This window comes from Notechis scutatus, chromosome Z, assembly GCF_049901735.1.
Source record: "Notechis scutatus isolate UNSWTSFEM ecotype Mainland chromosome Z, rNotScu1.2, whole genome shotgun sequence".
Classification (NCBI taxonomy): domain Eukaryota; kingdom Metazoa; phylum Chordata; class Lepidosauria; order Squamata; family Elapidae; genus Notechis; species Notechis scutatus.
Window position 1 is genome coordinate 67,959,892 of NC_142025.1, and position 20,185 is coordinate 67,980,076.

The 20,185-nt window shown below is 35.8% G+C and overlaps 1 protein-coding gene across 1 annotated transcript in view; it reads right to left on the reverse strand.

Moving 5' to 3' along the window:
• Positions 1–20,185, reverse strand: part of VPS41 (VPS41 subunit of HOPS complex) — a 191,050-nt gene that overhangs the window by 48,122 nt on the left and 122,743 nt on the right. The window contains exons 11-14 of the mRNA XM_026674835.2: positions 9,746–9,843; positions 5,359–5,488; positions 3,996–4,111; positions 1,137–1,193 (exon numbers count right to left, since the gene is read on the reverse strand). Coding sequence (XP_026530620.2) covers positions 1,137–1,193; positions 3,996–4,111; positions 5,359–5,488; positions 9,746–9,843 — 401 coding nt within the window. The remainder of the gene's footprint in view (positions 1–1,136; positions 1,194–3,995; positions 4,112–5,358; positions 5,489–9,745; positions 9,844–20,185) is intronic.

A 20,185-nucleotide genomic window follows, 5' to 3' on the forward strand; every position in this document is an offset into this window, starting at 1 on the left:
CCCACAATCATTTTTAGTCAGGTGGAATATAGGTTTAATGAGTTGTTGCTGCTGCTGTAATTATAACTGATCTCACAGTTAGTCAAATGTTTAAATTGGATTTGGCATTTTTGTCCACCTATTGAGAATAAAGGACATTTTTGGGTGGATATAAGCTGTTCCAGTTAAGGCTGCCTTTTGCAATTGTCGGATCATGACTTTGTCAAGATAATCCTGCTCAAGTGGTGCTTCAGCTGTATTGGCATTGCACCCATGGTACCTATTACTATTGGTATGATTTTTGCTTTTTTTGCCATAGATATTTTAATTTTATTGGCAGGTCTTTGTATTTTGTGATTTTCTCTAGTTTTTTTTCTTTTAGTCTGCTGTCTATAACAGCAAATGAAAATTAAAAAGTAGAGCTGGATAATCATTAAAAAAGAGAGAATACTGTAGTTATATAGCTTTCTGTAATCAGTTTGTAAAACAAGCATTCCATGGCTTAATATTTCCTTGAAGGAATAACCTCTTTAATGTGATTACATCTAATTTCACAGGCACAGCTAATAGAGAGTATTTAGTGGTGAGAGATATGCATTGTGCGTGTTTAGAAATAATGTCTTCTGTGACTTTATGCAATTAGAGACTGAAACATATTTGTCACAGCTAAGAATAAACAAACACTAGTTAAAATACAACACTGGGAATCTTCATATTAGCATTATTAGTTAAGTAGATTGCATACATTAGATAAATCACATAATGCTCCTTGGCTGATGATTATTATTATTCTTGATTGGGCCAAAACAGATGGGATGTTAAAGCAATTCCCTGCTATTGACATAATACTTATGTGCTTGGCTTTTTTAATATGTCATAACATTTAATTCTTTTAACCATATCTTGATGGTTAAGTATGCATTTTCCCATGCCCATTTCAGATCACTAGCTGCCATTGACAAAAAGAAGGGAAACTCAAAATACTAACACCATGTCACAAGTTTGGAAATATTCAATGTTTAAGAGAAAGTTGGGAAATTAGAAATTTGAAGATATATGTTTAATCTAGCAATGCTGATAGACACTGTTTATTTACACAGTATATATCTGACATATCTGAAGCAGTTAAATTTCAAAAGTCAAGTTTGTAGACTTACCTGAATCTTGTGCTTTTTAATAGTCTTCTGACTGATTTCAGCTGCCATCAAAGCTTCCTATATAATAAAGTAAAAAAATGACATCTACTGAACATTTCAATAGAAAAAACATAGATCTTCTTTTGTTTCTTGTATCTTCTGCATGAATGTACTAGAATGTTTAATGTCATGGTAAAACAAACAGAATCAAATTTATAATCAGCAAAAGCAATGGTTATTCTCCCCAAACCTCCTCTGGGTTCACTCCATGTTAATATCACAAGACCAAATCTCAGAAGATTGGCACTATATGTAGTACAATCAAAAGAAATATTTTTGTAAACTAACATCTGCATTAGAAAGATACCTTAATCTTGACTTGTTTTCCTAATGTTTCACTAACATTGAATAAATGTATTCTTCATTAGTTGGAAAATTATTTTTCATCAAGTTTAATTTGTAGCTCATTTACTACATAACTCCATAAGTCCATGATGTCAAAATGAAACTGATTTATTGCAACTTAAAATGAGAAGTGAAAGCTTAATAGGGATTATAAGAAAAATTATTAAAGTATATTAATACTAGAACAGATTATGTGAAATATACAAATATCCACAGCTTTAAGAAAAACCCAGTTTCTATGAAAGACATTTGTCACAAATTACTAGGATGTATCTTAAAATTTCAGATAACATTAAATAACATAATAAATTTGGATGCTTCATCTCTTTGCACCATGTCATACCTTTGATAATTGAAATACCCAAGAAATTATTTAAATAATATAAATGACTAAAGCTTGAAATTAAAAGCTATGCTGTATATTCAGTCAGCTAAACTAACTAGTATTCGTAATGAAGTAAGTAAATGTAGCAAATTAACTACACTTTATACTTATTTGTTTCATATTTTATTTTGATTATCACTTTTATGTGCTGTCTCAGATTCAAAATACTGCATCTGCAGTCTTTTTCTCTCTCTCTCTATACAATAGAACCTTCAACTGGCTCCTTCTTAGAGCCGAGTGCTGACATAAAAAAAAAATTCTGGCCTTTCAGACACTACAATGCAATGTTCCTCCCTATCTTCACTATGCTCCTCTGATTAGAAATTTATAGGATTCTGACCTGACTTATATCATAGACTTCCCTGACTTTTATATTATGCATTGTTTAATTTTAGTAGATTTAATTAGCTATGCAGTGTTATTGTATGGTCTAGCTTATCATCTCTTTTTATTATAAACACTTGCTTGGTATATTTTAATTAACTGATGTCCCTTTATTTTTGTGCTTATATTTGTGCACAATATAAAATACTAATTGTGAAGTTAATTCTAATAGTATTCATGACTGCTATTGGCAAGTCCAGTCAGATATTTTTAGAGGCAAATGCAACCAAAACAAAGACTCTATTGTTTAGATAAAAAAACATGTGTCTGATAGAGTAATGCAGTGGGGATTTGGCTAAATCTTATCTCCCTAGACAAACTGGGCACTTCTGGATTGATTTTGGTAAGTGTGGTAATAGGTAAAATCATTCAAGTACTGAGCACATGAAATGGTAAAAGATTATTTTTGGGAACAGTACAAAAGTAATTTGAAAAATCAACACACAGATTTATTTGAAATAAGTATTTTTCAACATATAATTTCTATATGCTCTAATACATTTCATCTTATTTTGATGAAAAACAAAATATTAATGGATGTTAACATTTTAATAACTTACTATAGCACAGCATGTGACAGATTATATTCTGTAAATAAAGTTTTAATATCCTTCGAACTATGTACCATTATAATAAAAAGAACCAAAGTTGTATATGGATTACCAATTTATTTCATGCTAGATAAGGAGTGGACAAAGCTTCAGTTGTCTTTGATTTCCAAAATCACAACATATTGAAACAAGTTATTCTTTGGATCAATACAAGGTAATCTGGCTCTTTAAAATAAGAATTAGTTCCTGAAGCAGTGAGAAGCCTAATATTTATTATTTTAGCCCATTCTTTTGAAAACTAAAAAAATTACAACTATTTCTGGTCCACTGAAAAAGGAGGAAGCACATATATAGGATTATGTCTGATTCAGTTCAAGTCAAATCAGATTATCAAACTGAATATAAACTTTTTACTATTTTCAAGTATGAATCTTTATTATCTGGCATCACAGCTGACTTTCAGATATTAGAATCAAAAGCTTGGGTTTGAATAAATGAGTCAAAAGTCATATTCATCTACTTAAAAAAAAATAAGTAAGTTTACACATGGAAATGCAAATATTTAAGTAACTATGGTCCTTTTACTGTCTAACTGACATATTTAAGTAACTATTTATCAGAATGTTACGTATGAATAACATTGGATGCTACATTCATACATATAACTCAGGGATAATGGCAGATGCATGGTTCGTGGATTGTTATTATGAAAATAAAGCTATGGTGTGTGTGTGTGTGTGTGTGTGTGTTTTGCCTTTGAGTCATTGCTGACTCTTGAAGATTGCTTGGAGTATCCTTGAAATTTTATTTAGCAATATTTCAGATATGGCTTGTTACTGCTTCTTCCTAGGACTGAGAGAAAACTGGCCCAAAGTCTCCCATCTGCTTTTATACCAAAGATGAAATTAGAACTTACAGACTCTTTGATTTCTAGCCCAGCACCTTAATTAGTATAGCAAAATGGCTACCTCTCATTATCTCAAGTTATCTAAATAAATAAATGTAACTAGAGAGAATATAATTTGGTCTAAAACCACGGCACCTATTAAAATTCCTAAACATAACAATTACTTTTGTTGTAACAATTAGAAAATAGAGAACTGTTTTTCTCATGGCATCATTAAGAAGAAAAGATGGAAAAGGTTTAATAATTACTTCATATTTCTTTTTCTCCAAGAGCCATTCAATGTGATCATCTTGATCTCGTTCTTTGGCCACTACCACATCGCTTGGGCTGACAATATAAAAAAGTGATTCACCTTCAGAATATTCTGTAAAAGATAGACAACTGAATCAATTTCCCTTCAAATTTCTAGCATTACAATACAGTCGTGGAATATTCACATGTGCAACCAACTATACAGGATGCTTTGTATTAAACTCAGCACTACTCATATTGCCACTCTCTACAGCAGCCTCCCTCATTCACAAATTAATACCTCAAAGGGGGAGTGATCACATGCAAATACTAGATTTTATTATCTTACTTAAGAAATTATGATTAAGAATCTGGGACCAACAATGAGATCAATTTCAGAACAAAATCCTCTCTTTAAAGTGTTACAAATTATCAATAACAGCAATTCTCATATACAAACTGAAAGGACAGGTTACTCATCAGTGAACATTCTTCAGTTAGTCCTCTCTGTTTATATTCACATGTGTAGATTCTGCACATGTGCAGATTTTCATCATTGAAAACCTTTTAGAAAGATTTCTGGCAGGAAATCCTGAAAGTATCACAAGGAGTATCACAATGAATGTTATAAAAATTCAGAATCTTCTTTGGAAAAAAAAGAATGCTTTCAAAATTTCCAGATGTGATAAATGGAAGAGAACTGAGTAGAAACATGGGATCCATATTGCATATGTACACTTTGAAGCAGGTTTTGCCAAAACTCCTTAGTTCTCAGTGAATCTCAAGGAGGCTTCAGGCAGGCACTTCACTCATACATGCGATAAGTAGCAATTACAAAGAAAACGTATTATATGATAAAGTATACACTAAAATATATGATAAATATATGATATGATACATATTGTAACATTTGATTTAAGATAATATAGATCGGAGAATATCATTTTTATCTTTTTGTGATAAATAGGTCAATTTTACTTTAGAATATAGGCGTTAATGTAGACCAAGGGTTCAAACTGGATTTCTTTGGGGACCAGATCAGCATTGTAGTTATCCTCCACGGGCCAGCCTGGGGTGGGTTGGGAGACTGGACAAACGCCTCCTGCAGCACCCTGCTGTCCAAAATGGGATGCAGGGGCCATGTGGAGGCCAGGAGGCCATCCCAAGCAAAAAATGGGCCATGGGGGGTGGGCATGTGTGGCCCCGTGTCCTATTTTCGCTAGCAGAAGCACCACAGGCTGGTCCTTTGCTATTTCCAGGCCAAGCCTGCGGGCCAGATTTAAACACCCCTTGGGCCTTGAGTTTGACACCCTTGATGTAGATTTTAGAATGTAGGCTTTGCTATAAAACTTAGCAAACAGATTGAGAAGAAATTGTTACCTAAACAATAATCTCGACATTCATTTTCTTGAAAGCATCTTACTGTGAGTGCATCGGAAGATATTTCTTCACAAGATTCAGGAAATGGTTGAATTATATCAAGTCTTGGTCGGGCACAACATTCTTTTTCCTGCAGAAAGAAAATAATACTCAGCCTTCAAAATGCTCATCCTATATTAGTGATCTATCTATAAGAATTTATTAATCCCAACTGCAATTGTCTTAAACAGTGTGAATTCTTTATTGTCATTGTACGTATATACACAATATACATACAACAAAATTCACAGTTTCAACCAAACAGTCCATATAAACAAATGTAGTATTTACTTTGTCAGGTTTCTTTCATGTATAAAACAGATGTTTCCATTAATACCTTAAAATTTATTTTCTGACTGGAGAAAGCACAATATACAGAAATAATGGGAATCCTCAGGATTTATGAAAGTTAGAAAAGGAGCATTGGAACTGAAACTTTAAATAATCTTTTATTTATACAATACAGACTCTGAGTGAAAAAGTATGATCTAACAACTTAAAGTAAGCAACTATTGTTTTTATAGTAATGATTTGGACAACCTTTATTGTTGATAATTTTGTAGTTTTATAACCTGATATTTAATATAAAAGGACATTCATAGAATAGCTGAAAATTCATCTCAAACCATTAAAATCTAACTAAATCTAAATCCTTCAGCTAATGAAGAAACGCCCACCCACATCCCCCACATAAATATTTGTTGCCATTTACAACACTGAATGATAATATTGTTGCTTATTGCATACAGCCGGCATGGTTTGGAAATCATTGCCTAAGACTTACCATAATGTATGAGTTTACAGTCAGCTGTGATTTATTTAGCAAACTATGGTTAATAAAATTGTGACTTAACATAATTATTTGAGTCTAGCCACAGTGTGAGAGAGAACTGTTTTATTCCCCAATAGGATTTCTTAACTGTAAACAGCCTTCAGCTGAGTTATAAATGGTTCCTGGGTGTTTTGCTTGAACATTTTACAACATATGTAAAACATCACAAGAATTCAATACATTTTCATATAAAGAACTAATCCTTTGATTTTAATGTCAGCACTAGAAAAAAATAGGCAAAGAATAAGTGAAGAAAAATCTGATTTAAAAAATGGCAATATTGAAACCACTGGCCAAACATTTCAGCTCTGGTAATTACTGCCCTCAGGATGGACACCCTTGAGAAAATCTATCAAATAGCTAAGTTAGGTTTTATCAGGGGTTTTAAGACTATTTCTCAAAGATAATATAAAGACTGTCTTTTCTATTAAAAGTGTTAATCATTTGAACAAGAATGCACCTATCAAATCCATAAGTGTTTCTTAATGGCAACTATACATTCAATTTTCTCAAGTTTTGAATCTTTAATTGTTTCCCTTTTTACCCAACTTCCATTGTCACTGCACAATAGTTATTCATATATAATAGTCCTTTCCCAGGACAATATTCTCTGAATCTGATAAGGTGGATTTAGGTGTTAATAAAGTGCTGCAATGCTAAAATTTAAGTTCCCCCAAATTCTACTGTTTTCATTGTGGCAAAATATCAAGACTATTCCTCCAGTGTATTCTTTAATAAAAAAAATGTCCATGTAAAAAAAATAAACAGTATCAAATGCTTTCCAATGGAGCTTCACAACCTGACTATTAAATACACTTTATAGACTCTAGGTTTTTTCCAATATGGAACTTTAACAATGAGAAATGTAGTCTAATTATTAAAAAAGGTATGTTGCATAGCTATTTCACTTGATGCTAGCAAACTTTATATAATATGCCACATAGGGAACATCAACTTGGCAAAAGGTTTGCAGGCCAAACTTTATACAGGATAAATATAATGCACCACAAGTGTACTATATTTCATCCCAACTTTCACTTATTGGATTCAACTTCACTTTGTAGCTTGATTTTTTTTTTCTAAGACTCAGTCACAGAAAAGGCCTACACTATGAATTTTCCTGGGAAAAACTGCAGCAGTGACTTTGAACCTTCCTTTAAAATAATAAAAAATATCTGCCCATTCTGCATGAGGGTTAGAAGCAGACACTACTTATTTCAATAGATGAGTGTTACTTTGAGTCAATATTGCTTCATTGCTTAGCAACAACATGTACCTACCGTATATGCCGGCGTATAAGACGATCCGGCGTATAAGACGACCCCCCAACATTTCCACTCAAAATATAGTTTGTTATATACTCGCCCCTCTTCCGCACGCCTTCCACTTTTGCACTTTTTTTTTTTGGAGGCACTTTTGTGCACCGTGGAATGGAATCCGTGAAGCCGAAAGGAGCAGCCAGCCTTCTCCCAGCTCCCAAGGAAGCGAGGCTCGCACCGCCCGGGCTCGCTGAGGTATCCGGCTGGGGCTGTCAGGAGTTGTTACCACTGGCGCGGCTCCAGCGCAGCTACAGTCCGTGCCTTGCCTGGAAGGAAAGGCAAAAAGGAAGAGCGCGGCGGCGCTTGCAATGGCAGCAGCGGCTCCTGGTTTTGCCTTTCCTTCCCGAGGCAACGCGGGACTGGAGCCGCACGGAGCCGCGCCAGCGGTAACAACTCCTGACAGCCCCAGCCGGATACCTCAGCGGAGCTCGGGCGGTGCGAGCCTCGCTTCCTTGGGAGCTGGGAGAAGGCTGGCTGCTCCTTTCGGCTTCACGGGATTCGCTTCCACGGTGCGCAAAAGTGCCTCAGCCGCGGCAGCCGCAGTGCTTCCCAATTACGATTTGCCGGCGTATAAGACGACCCGGCATATAAGACGACCCCCCCAATTGGAGGCATGTTTTTCAGGGCAAAAAAGTCGTCTTATACGCCGGCAAATATGGTAGTTGTTCAATGTTACTATAGCAATAACTAATGTCAGTTCGCTATAATGGAGATGAAAAGAATAATCTAAATTTCACAGATTTGTTTCTTCTATACTTCTGTTTCATTTTGTAATGAAAACAATTATCACGATGACTTTGTAGAGTCTCCTGAGAAATGCTAATGATTCAGTATTTTCTCTGTATATCTAGACATTTTCAACTGAAGTAGACATTGTCAAATTGAGACAACTTTATCAAATAGTTCTTGTTTCCATGTGCCTACAATCATTGAGAATAATTATTTTGGCAGACTTTATTTAGAAGAAAGTGCAAAATTAGCAGTCATTTTTATTAAACTTTAATTCCTGTTCAACAGTCTGCATCACTGTGTACCTATTGGACTTTGCACCACTAGAACCTTAGGGTCTCCAGACCTTTTCCCTCATCCTCTTCTTACTGTCACTGAGTATTCACTCCACTTTCTTCAAATGTTTAAGCAGTGATGTGAATGAGATCCTTTTCTCACTTGTTTTCCACATCTCCTCTGCCTCCCCAAAATCTGCTAGGGGTATTGGAAAGGGATGAAGATGTTGTGATTACTCATACCATTTACCCTTTGTTACAGGTTAATAAAACCACTTATTTGATTTCAGTTTGCTATGATTTGGAAAGTTTATGATGCTAAATTGTGTCCTGAGGGTAGTTAATATTAAAATAGACCTGTTGTAATTATTTCAACAGATGAAACGGATGTCTTCAATACTATTTTGCTGGTCAATTTAGATTATTCTAAATTTTCAAAGCTTGCTCCTTGGAAGACTTTTTTAAATTATTGTTTTTTTTCTTTTTTAATACAAAATTAAAACAAATTGGTACTAATAATACCTTGCCTCTTTTTATTAAACAAATACATTTAAATATTTATTTAAATATATCTCTCTTTCCTTTATTCTCTGATTTGGCATCAGGAATCTTCAGTAAAGATAGTCTTTGATTTACAATCATATTGGAACCAGAATTTCTGTTGCTAAGCAAGATGGTGGTTAGGTGAGTCATACCTGATTTTATGATTTTTTCCCCACAATTGTTAATCACTACAGTTGTTAAGCGAATCATGCAATTGTTAAGCAAATCCAGCTTCTCCCATTGACTTTGCTTGTCAGAAGCTGGCTAGGAAGGTTGCAAATGGTAATCACTGTATGCTTTTTTGGCTCAGCATATCAAGCACCTTTTTTAACTTGGAAGATACTAAAATACAAAGTCTTCGACAACATGAATTTTCTATTGCTGTCTTATAAAAGAAGGAGATTGGTCAGTTAATAGCATGCCAAAAGCAGCTAGATGATAATAATCCTGCTATTTAACATTTTTGAGAAATCCACATATGAATATAGAAAGCAAACAGTTCTGTTTAAGAACCAGTATGGAGTACATATCTTAAACCAAGCACCTATGTAACTATCAAGGCAATTCATTAGATTAATCAATGTAGTCACTAAAGGTTGAGTTCCACTCAACAGAGACTTTAATTATTTGCATATAAAAATGTCACTTACCATTTTCTCTGAAATCTCCTTTACAAATGAAAGAATGACAAGCTGGTCACAGAGAGGTGCTATCCCACTGATATAAAATTCAGTGTTGAACTGAGACACTGAGCAGCAGATAAATAAAGAAACAGCTAGTTTACTATTAATTCATATTATTGGTTATGTTTTCATGATGAAATAATATCACAGACATTTCAATATGCAAATGAAGTTAATATCATTATAATAATTTCCTGAGAGACAGATCAGCATGCATTTAATTTTCCTTTAAAATTAATCTCTAAAATTTGACAAGTTGTTTGGCATACAATTGGTATTCTATACCAAAGTTGATTACCATAAAATTGATTGTTAGGGTAATCAACTTTAATTTTTGTAGAAGAAAATTATATGCTCAAGACTGATAAAACCAACCTTCAGTTACCCACAAGGTAGTAATCTAAGATAGTGTGCAATGTGAACACATATTTTGGAAATTTAACAGTTCAAAATAGATCATTATTTTAAGGTTACCAAGAATATTATGGATGTTGTAATTACTGCAGCTTTTCACAAATGGTGGTATTTCCACCATCTGTGGAGAGCTGCAGTAATTACAACATCCAAGCTCCATTGAAAAGAAAAAAGAAGGAACATGGGCTTTACTGAATTTCACAAGAACTTTCTGAATGTCTGGATTATAGATCAAAAGGTTATCCTGTCATAACACTATTATGAATATAAAACTTCACTACATAAGACTTGGATAATGGTACAGAATAAGCTCTAGTTGATATGTGGCCATCACACATGTATTGGTTTTAAGATTTTGGGAGTTTTTTGTAATGTTGAAGCTCTGTAACATTTGTAACAATCTGTTTTTTCTATTATTGGACTTCTTTGCTTTAGCTCCCAGCTTCTAGTGTCAAAAGCAATGTATCTACCCTGGTGTATTTCAGCATCCTACTCATTGATATGTCTCTCTCACTTTCTGCTGTTCTAGACACTAAGCAACAGGCAGCCATGGTTACAATTACTTGGGGGAGGGGGGAGCATGCTGGCAAATTTTGGACATTCTACCCCTTCATTGATAAGTATGAAGAGGCTATTATAGGCAATAGACCAGGGGTTCCCAACCTGGGGTGCTCGGAGATGATATTCCAGGGGGTGCGAGAAAAGTCCAGGTAAATAATAGGATATTGGCTATATGTTGGCATTTTTATTTATTATTTATTTCAGGGGGTGCAAGGTTCGAGTGAAATTTCTTTAGGGGTGCGGGGCGAAAAAAAGGTTGGGAACCACTGCAATAGACGAAAGGTGGCTTGAAAAATTTACAGTATCCTTTCATGGAGGTGTCCTGAGAATTCACCTTTCCATTTTGTATGGAATGGGAATAATGAGATTACAATAACTCCATAATTTGTCTTGGCTCCAGAGTTGGAGTGCTGACTGAATAACATTCTTTACACTCTCCCATTAGTCAACAAGGAAGGAAACAAGATAAGGCTTTCTGTCTGTTGAGATTACCAGAAATGCATATGATGACAGATTGGCTTTGAAGTCTTTTAGTGGGAGTGGGAGTACAAATAGTGGTGGTTAGTTACTTTTAACTAACAAAATAGTCAAATTCAGATTATAATATTACTATACAATATTTCCAACTGAGATTTAATTTTAATCACAAGAACATATATAATCCACTCAGAAAGAATGCATATCTTCTCAAGTTACATTTCTGCTACAACTTTTTTATTGCAAATTAAAAAGAAAGAAATCAAATGAACAGGAAAAGAAAACGCAAAATGAGACCCAAAAAGAGAATATCGCTGGATTTTCCCTACATAAAAGAATACCTATCACAATATTTTCAGTATTGCAACTGGTCAGAATTGATTTTTATATAATTGTAGACATAAATTCAACATAATCTTCTAATACAAAATAAATATACTGTGTATGAAAACTTGTAGTAACTTTAGAACTGGAAAGCAAGGAAATGCTATTTTTAATGCTATGCTCAAGAGATAATAAAACCTAAAAGTATTCAGAGTTTATATCTCTGCACAAACAGTAAATCGGTGTAAAATACATTTATATGATGTCAAACTTGAACTGCATGATAAATACAATTCAAGTACAATGGTTAACTTTAAGTGGGAGTTATTAGTTATTGGGTTAGACTCAGATGCTCAGGAAACAATTGGTTGAATTTAAGGAATCAGTCTGCCTGTCTTGTAGAAATCCTTTTGCCCTGCAAAGACCTGATACTCAGGTATTTGAAAGAAACCATATATTCAGATACAGGGAATAATAAGTCCTCCTCTCCCAACATATTCAAGTTCAAATACAGCCTAGTTTCCTAGATGATATAAAATAACTATACTATTTGAACCTATAAAGATATAAATTGAAATCGGCACTTTTTCCAATTTAATAAGCAGGAATAGTTGGGAAGAGATAACTTCAGCATTATGTAGTGGTTGATGGATTGGATTAAAATTATTAAATCCTATGTACAACATCACGTTTCAATGATGGAAGCTCACTGGGTGAGATTGAATAGTCATACTCTGAACTATTTTGCAGCTTGGCTCTTGTGGGGAAAAATCAGAGTATTATTTATGGGATCCTAAGATCCTGATGAAAAGACAGGATTTAACAGCTATCAAATATATCATTCAAATAAATTTTTGAGTGATTATAAGGCATCTTACAAAATATAATACTTGTATTTAGAATATTTCCTTCACAAGCTAAAATTTTTTAAAGGAAAACAATCATAGATTACTAGAAGGTTGATGGACTCATAAAATTGAAGCATAGAGGAGTATATTTATTATACATTTGAAAATATTATGAACTATCTTTCTGTCCTGTATAAAATAGTTCTCATTCTGGAACAATCCACTCATATGACCTGTAGAGCTACTCCAAGGTGAGCCATTTACTAAATTTTTGCCTACACGCCATCTATATAGAATAAACAGGTCTACAAAATAAACTATTCTATTTAGGAAACTACTTCTAGAAATTATATTCTAATGCACAAGAGTTAACAGGCTGAAATCAGTTTGCCCATGTGATACTACTATATTCAAGCTGCAATCATTTCTAAGTGGACTAGAAATACAATTCAAGCTGCTGGCCATTACCATAACCATTTTATGTCTATTATCTAAGTATTTGAGGGACTGCTTTCCCAGGTGGAATCTGTCCATCTGATAAAAACAAACAGGGAAGTAGAGGAGAGACCCTCGTCCAGACCCTCTTGCAGAAAATCCAGTATTGAACCGAGGTGAGTTCAATGTGGTGTCTCAAACACCAACCGCAGAAAATCTTCTACATTGCATCATAAATCCTAGTAGTGGAAGGCCGCCTGGTCACCTGGATTGTCTGTATGACTTTATTGGAAACTTCTCCTGTCTCAGAAGTCCCCGCTCAAGTGCCAGATGGTCAACTGGAGCCACTGGGACTCCGGATGGTTGATGGGACCCTGGCTGAGGAAGACTCTGTCCAGGGGAATCCTCCAAGGTCTGGAAATCGACAGGCTGACCAGATTGCTGAACCACGATCGTCTGGGCCAGTGGGGAACTAACAACAAGACCTCTGCCCTCTTCGACAACACCTTCCTGATTACCCTTGGAATTAGGGGAAGAGGGAGAAAGGCATACAACACGCCCTGGGGCCACGGGCAGCCTAGTGCACTGAGCCCTTCTGCCCCTGGTGCTGGAAAGTTCACAAAGAATATTGGAAGTTGAGTGTTCAACAGAGAGGCAAAGAGATTCAAGATCGGATGGCCGAACCACTCTGAAAACTCCTTGAAAAGACTGGGATGCAGATGCCACTCTGACTGGTCAACTGTGGCCTTGCTGAGCCAGTCTGCCTGCACATCCGAGACTCCTGAGATGTGCTCAGCCCATATCAATAGGAGGTGTCTCTCTGCCCAAAGGCACAGTTGGGTCGCTTCCTGCATGAGGGACCTGTAACGAGTGCCCCCCTACTGCTTTATGTGGACCTTGGTGGCCACATTGTCTGTGAGAAGGACATGCTGTGCCGAAACCTCCTGCTGGAAACTCCTGAGGGCCAAATGGGCCGCCCTGAGTTCGAGCCACTTTATATTGTGACATAGCTCTTCTTGCGACCACCGCCCCTGGGTTACTTGTGATCCAAGGTGGGCCCCCAGACGAACAGGCTGGCGTTGGCTGTGATGGTCAGCCTTTGTGGTTCCTTTTTTTTCTTCTTTCCCTTTACCTTTTAAACAAAAAAATCTTCTCTACTTTTTCACCCGTTCTTCTTTTTACATTTTTTTCTCCCCTTTTCTTTTTGCATATTACTGGAACCAATTGGATTAAGGTATACAAGTGCCTCAAGATTTTTTCCCCTCCTCTTTTTATTTTTTACTTTATATTTTCTATTGGAGTGGCAGTTGCTTGCTCTTGTTTTCTTTTTTCCTTTCTTTTTTCCTTTTTTTATTGCTAAGTATTACAAGATGAGTAGAAAGACAACAGCTCCAGCTTCTTCAATACCAATAGCTTTCTCTTCACCATCTGGAGGACAACGATCAATACAGATGATGTTACAACAGGAGAAAGAGAAGGAAGTGACATTGCAGATGATTATGCAAGGAATCCAAAAGATTGAAAAGAGAACAGAGAATATTGAGCAAAGAACTGAAAAGACAGATGAGAAAGTAGAGAATATCCAACATATGATGATGAAATATGAAGATAGATTAAAGAAAATTGAAGAACAAGATATACAAAGACATAAGAAAATTGAAGATATTAATACTCGATTGAGCAAAGTTGAAAAGGGCAGGAGTGGACTATAGGGATGGGAAATTGATAGATCAGAATTCTATCTGAGTGAGATTCCAAAATATAGAAGAAAAAAAGGGTGAAAACCTTGCTGAAATAATGATAGGAATACTGGCAGAAGCGTTAGAGATAACTAAAGAGAAGATGATGGATGGGATGGATGAAGTGTTCCATATCTATACAAGATATGCAATGAGAAACAAGTTACCAAGAGAAATTCACATCAGATTTACCAAGAAAACTATTAAAACACAGATATTGCAGGTGGCAAGAGACAAAATGTTAAAGTACAAAGATAAAGAAATTGTGGTACTGAAACAGGTACCAAGAAGACTAAGAGAGATAAATTGACTAAATTGACTAAAGAGTTACTTAAAAGAGGAGTAAATTACAGATGGTTGATACCAGAAGCTCTCCTGTTCACCTGGCAGGAACAAAGACACAGAAATGACACAGTTGAAAAAGCGGAGCTATTCTATCTAGAATATCTTAGAGGAAAGGAGGAAGATACAAGAAAAGAAGAGTCAATCAAATTTTAAGAGGAGTGTATAGCAATAATTGAAAAAGAAAAAGAAGAAGGTGCAGTAGGTGGTGTACCCAGAGAGCAACGAGAACTAAGATCTACTAGAGCAACAAAACCTTCTAATATGGATGAAAGAAAATTGATTATGATTAATATAAATGGATTTAATTTAGTTACTAGAAGAAGAAAAGTATTTCACAAATTAGAGAAATTAAAGTTTGATATAATCTGCCTACAAGAAGTACATATTAAAAAACAACATGAATATATATTGAAACAAAAAAAATAGGGAAATTATTCACGTCGTTGACACAATGTAAAAAAAGAGGTGTGGTCTTATATATCAGAGATACAATTCTGGCAGAAGCAATCTATACAGATGATGATGGAAGGATTTTGATGGTGGAAATAGTGGACATTAATGTAAAAACACTTTTAATAGCAATTTATGCTCCAAATGATAACCAAGAAGAATTCTACAGTAAATTACATATGAAAATAATTGAACTGGACTAAGTTAATATTTGCATGATGGGAGATTTCAATGGAATAATTAATGATCAATTGGATTATAAACACAGAAATCAACGAAGAAAATTAGAAAGACATTACCAAAATCCTTCTTTCAAATGATAGAGGAAACAAACTTAAAAGATGCATGGAGAGAGAAATGTGGAAAACAAGCAATATACTTTTTATTCAAACAGACATGTATTATGGTCTAGAATAGATATGATATGGATGTCAGCACAATTACTTTCTAATATACGAGAAATTGAAATAGAAACAAGTACTTAGGCAGACCATAACCCAATGATAGTTACTTGGAAAGGACAAAAGAGGAGATCTAGATAGACTTTAAATAATACGATATTAAAGGAAAAAGACTTTAAACAGAAAATTGAGAGAGAATTGGTTTTCTTTTTTAAAGAAAATAAAAAAGAGGATACATCTCTACAGAATCTCTGGGACACGATGAAGGCCTACACAAGAGGTTTGATAATAGATTATACAAGGAAAAGGAAGACTTTCAAAATACTGGAAGACGACTATAAGAGACTGGAAAAAGAATTACAGAAATTTCCGCAAAAAAAAGACATTAAAATTAAAATGGACATAACTAAACATAAAATGGGACTAATGGAAAAAGAGGAATTAGCACAAAAAATTAAAAATGCTAAACAGAATTACTTTGAAGATGCAAACAAACCAGGCAGATGGTTAGCCTATAAATTGAGAAAGGAAAGAGAATCAAGAAGGATTAGTCAATTAATAGATGAAGAAGGACATGTTTGCTATGAAAATGAGAAGAAAAATATTATACAAGATTATTATGGAAAACTGTATTATCAAGAGAATATTCAAGAAGAAAAAATTAAGCAATACTTACAGAAAGTGAAGTTACCCCAGATACCCAAAGATATTGAAACAATGTTAGAAGGGAATATAACGATGATGGAATTAACTGAAGCCTTAAAAAAACAGAATGCTGGAAAAGCACCAGGTCCAGATGGATTGCCAGTGGAATTTTATAAGACTTTCCAGGAAATACTGAATCTACAATTATTAGAAGTCATGAATAAAGATATGTCAAAGAAGAGAATACCCAAAACATGGTCAGAAACATATATTACAGTTATACTGAAGGAAGACACAGGCATTGTGGCTGTGCGAGCTGTTCAACAACATCGTCTCCACGGGAATAGTGCCACACGACTGGTACCGCAGCACCACTGTTCCGATCTGGAAGGGAAAGGGCAGCCCAGCGGACTGCTCCAACTACAGACCGGTCAGGTTACTGTCACACACTATGAAGATCTTTGAACGCGTCCTCGATAAGCGCATTCGGGACATCGTCGACATCAGCGCCAACCAGGCCGGATTCATCAAGAACTGCGGCACCACCGATGCCATCTTCGGCGTGCGGATGCTGATGGAGGCTCACAGAGAGAAGAAAATCCCGCCTCCACACCGCCTTCTTGGACTTGGAAAAGGCCTTCGACCGAGTCCCGCACGATCTCATCTGGTACGCACTGCGAGATCACGGCGTGCCCGAGCTACTCGTACAATGGGTCCAACTCCTATACAGATGTCACAAAAGCCGTGTAAAAGCGGCAGCTGGGATATCAGAGGAGTTCAATATCACCGTTGGCGCACACCAGGGCTCTGCTCTCTCACCACTGCTGTTCATTCTGGTGATGGACACAATTACACACGACCTGCACACGCCCGCCCCATGGACGCTGCTCTACGCCGATGATGTGTTCCTGGCCAACCTGCGCAAGGCTGAACTCGAGCACCTAGTCCAACAGTGGCACGACCGCCTCGAGCAGTTCGGGCCCGGTTGAACCTAAAGAAGTCCGAATACCTGACCACTGACAACGAAACGACAGGCTCCATCCACGTGAACGGGCAGGAGCTACCGCGCGCCTCCACCTTCAAGTACCTGGGAACTACTCTTGGGAAGAAGGCCTACTACAAACTGAGGTGGCAGCCAGGATCAACGCAGCGTGGGGCAAATGGAAGTCCGTCACGGGCGTCCCTCTGTGACAAGAAGATGCCGATGCGCCTGAAGGCGAAAATCTATAACTCTGTGGTGCGCCCGTGGCCATATACGGCGCAGAGTGCTGGCCGACGACCAAAGAAGTCGAAAGCAGACTCCAGACAATGGAGATGCGAATGCTCCGATGGTCGGTAGGCCTCACCCTACTCGATCGCGTCAGGAATGAAGAAGTGCGCAGACGGTTCAACGTCGTGCCCATCCCCACGGTCATGAGGCAGTCCCGGCCACGATGGTTCGGCCATGTGAGTCGCGCCAAGGAAGAATCCATCATCAAATCTACGATGAAGGTGATTGTCGGAGGAGCGAGACCGCGTGGTAGACCTAAGCAACGCTGGATGGACACGATCAAGGCCGATCTAGAGACCGCGAAGGCAGACCCGACATACGTGGCAGACAGAGAGGCGTGGAAGCAGTACTCAAGGACATTAGCGGACCTCGCCAGAGCGCGAGACAAACGCTGAAGAAAAAGAAGAAGAAGAAGAAGACTGAAGGAAGACACAGACCCGCAGCAAGTTAAAACTATATAGACCTATATCCCTATTAAATTCAGACTATAAAATTTTTGCTTCAATCCTGGCAGGAAGACTGAAAGGATATTTAAATAATTTTATTCATACTGATCAAAATGGATTTCTGCTAAAGAGACAAATTAAAGACAATATGAGAATAATTCTGGATACTTTGGAATACTATGAGGCACATCCTGAAAAGCAAATGGCTTTGATGTTTTTAGATGCACAAAAAGCCTTTGACAATGTGAGTTGGCGATTTATGTTATTGCAACGAGTACAAATGGGCTTTGGTAAAAAATTATTCAAGCCATTGAAACGATATATCACAAACAAACTGCAAAGGTCATCATAAATGGAGAATTAACAGAGTCTATAGATATAAGAAAAGGGACTAGACAAGGTTGCCCACTGTTGCCTCTGCTGTTTGTGTTAACATTGGAAATGTTGAATAGGAATATTAGAGCAGAAAAAGAAATAAAAGGAATGAAAATTAAAAAAGAAGAGTATAAATTGCAAGCCTTTGCAGATGACCTGGTATTTATATTAGAGGATCCATTGGAAACAGCATCTAATTTAATAGAAAAGATAGAAGAGTATGGAAAAGTAGCAGGTTTGAAAATAAAGATAAAACAAAGGTATTAACAAAGAACATGTTAGCAAGACAAAAGAAAGAGTTGGAGGAAGTTTTAGAAATACAGGTCACAAATAAGGTTAAGTACTTAGGGATATATATTACACCAAGATGTAGTACATTGAAGGAGGATAATTACTTTAAACTCAAACAACAGATTGTGACAGACTTGACAAAATGGGAAAATTTACAATTATCAATGATTGGGAGAATATCTACAATTAAGATGAATGTATTGTCTAGAATTTTATATTTATTCCAGACAATTCCAATTCGATTAGGGAAAGAGTTTTTCGAAGACTTAAATAAAATTGTGGTGAAATATATTTGGCAGGGTAAGAAAGCGAAAATAAAACTTAAACTGTTACAAGATGCAAGAATAAGAGGAGGGTTTGCTTTGCCCAACTGGGAATTGTATTATCAGGCAACAACCTGATGTGGGTAAAGGAATGGATAACATTAAGGAACTGTAAATTATTGACTTTAGAAGGACATGACCTGCTGTTGGGATGGCATGCTTTCCTCTGGTATAAGGGAACTAAAACACAGGAGTATTTTAGAAAACATTATATTCGAGAGGCATTGGGAGAAGATAAGAAAGCAATATTACTTAAAAAATCCATTATGGATATCTACCACTGAAGCTTTTTCTTATCCAATAATATATAAAAAGGAACAAATAGTTAGATATGGTGAGATATTGAATGAAAAGGGTGAACTTAAATCTATGCAAGCGTTGGAAGAACAAGATATAAAAATGAATTGGTTTTCATATTTGCAAGTACAATCTAGATTTGATAAAGATATTAAATTAGAAGGTATTTATGATGAGTTGACTGACTTAGATAAAATCTTGATATATGCTGATGAAAATGTAATCAAAAAATTTTTATGGACATTTACTAGAATTTAAATTGGAGGAGGAACAAGTTAAAGAAACAATGATTGCTTGGTGGAAAAATTTTGGATATGGGATTGATATAGAGAAATGGCAGAAATTATGGTCTCAAAATTATAAAATGACAATCAACTGCTTATAAAGAAAATTTGTATAAGATGTTTTACAGGTGGCATTTACTCCAGACAAGAATTGCGAGAATGTTTAAGAACAAATTGGATAAATGTTGGAAATGTCATCAGATACCTGATTCATATTACCATATGTGGTGGACGTGCTTAGATGCAAAAAGATATTGGACTAAAATCCACACATGGTTGGAAAAAGTGATAAAACAACATATAGACTTTAAGCCAGAGATATTTTTATTGGGAATTATACTGGAAATGTACAATAAAGAATTGAAATATTTGATTGTAAATGTTTTAACAGCGGCTAGGATTGTATTTGCTAAGAATTGGAAAAATGAAAAAATACCTATGCAGGAGGAAGTTATTAAGAAAATTATGGACTGTGCTGAAAT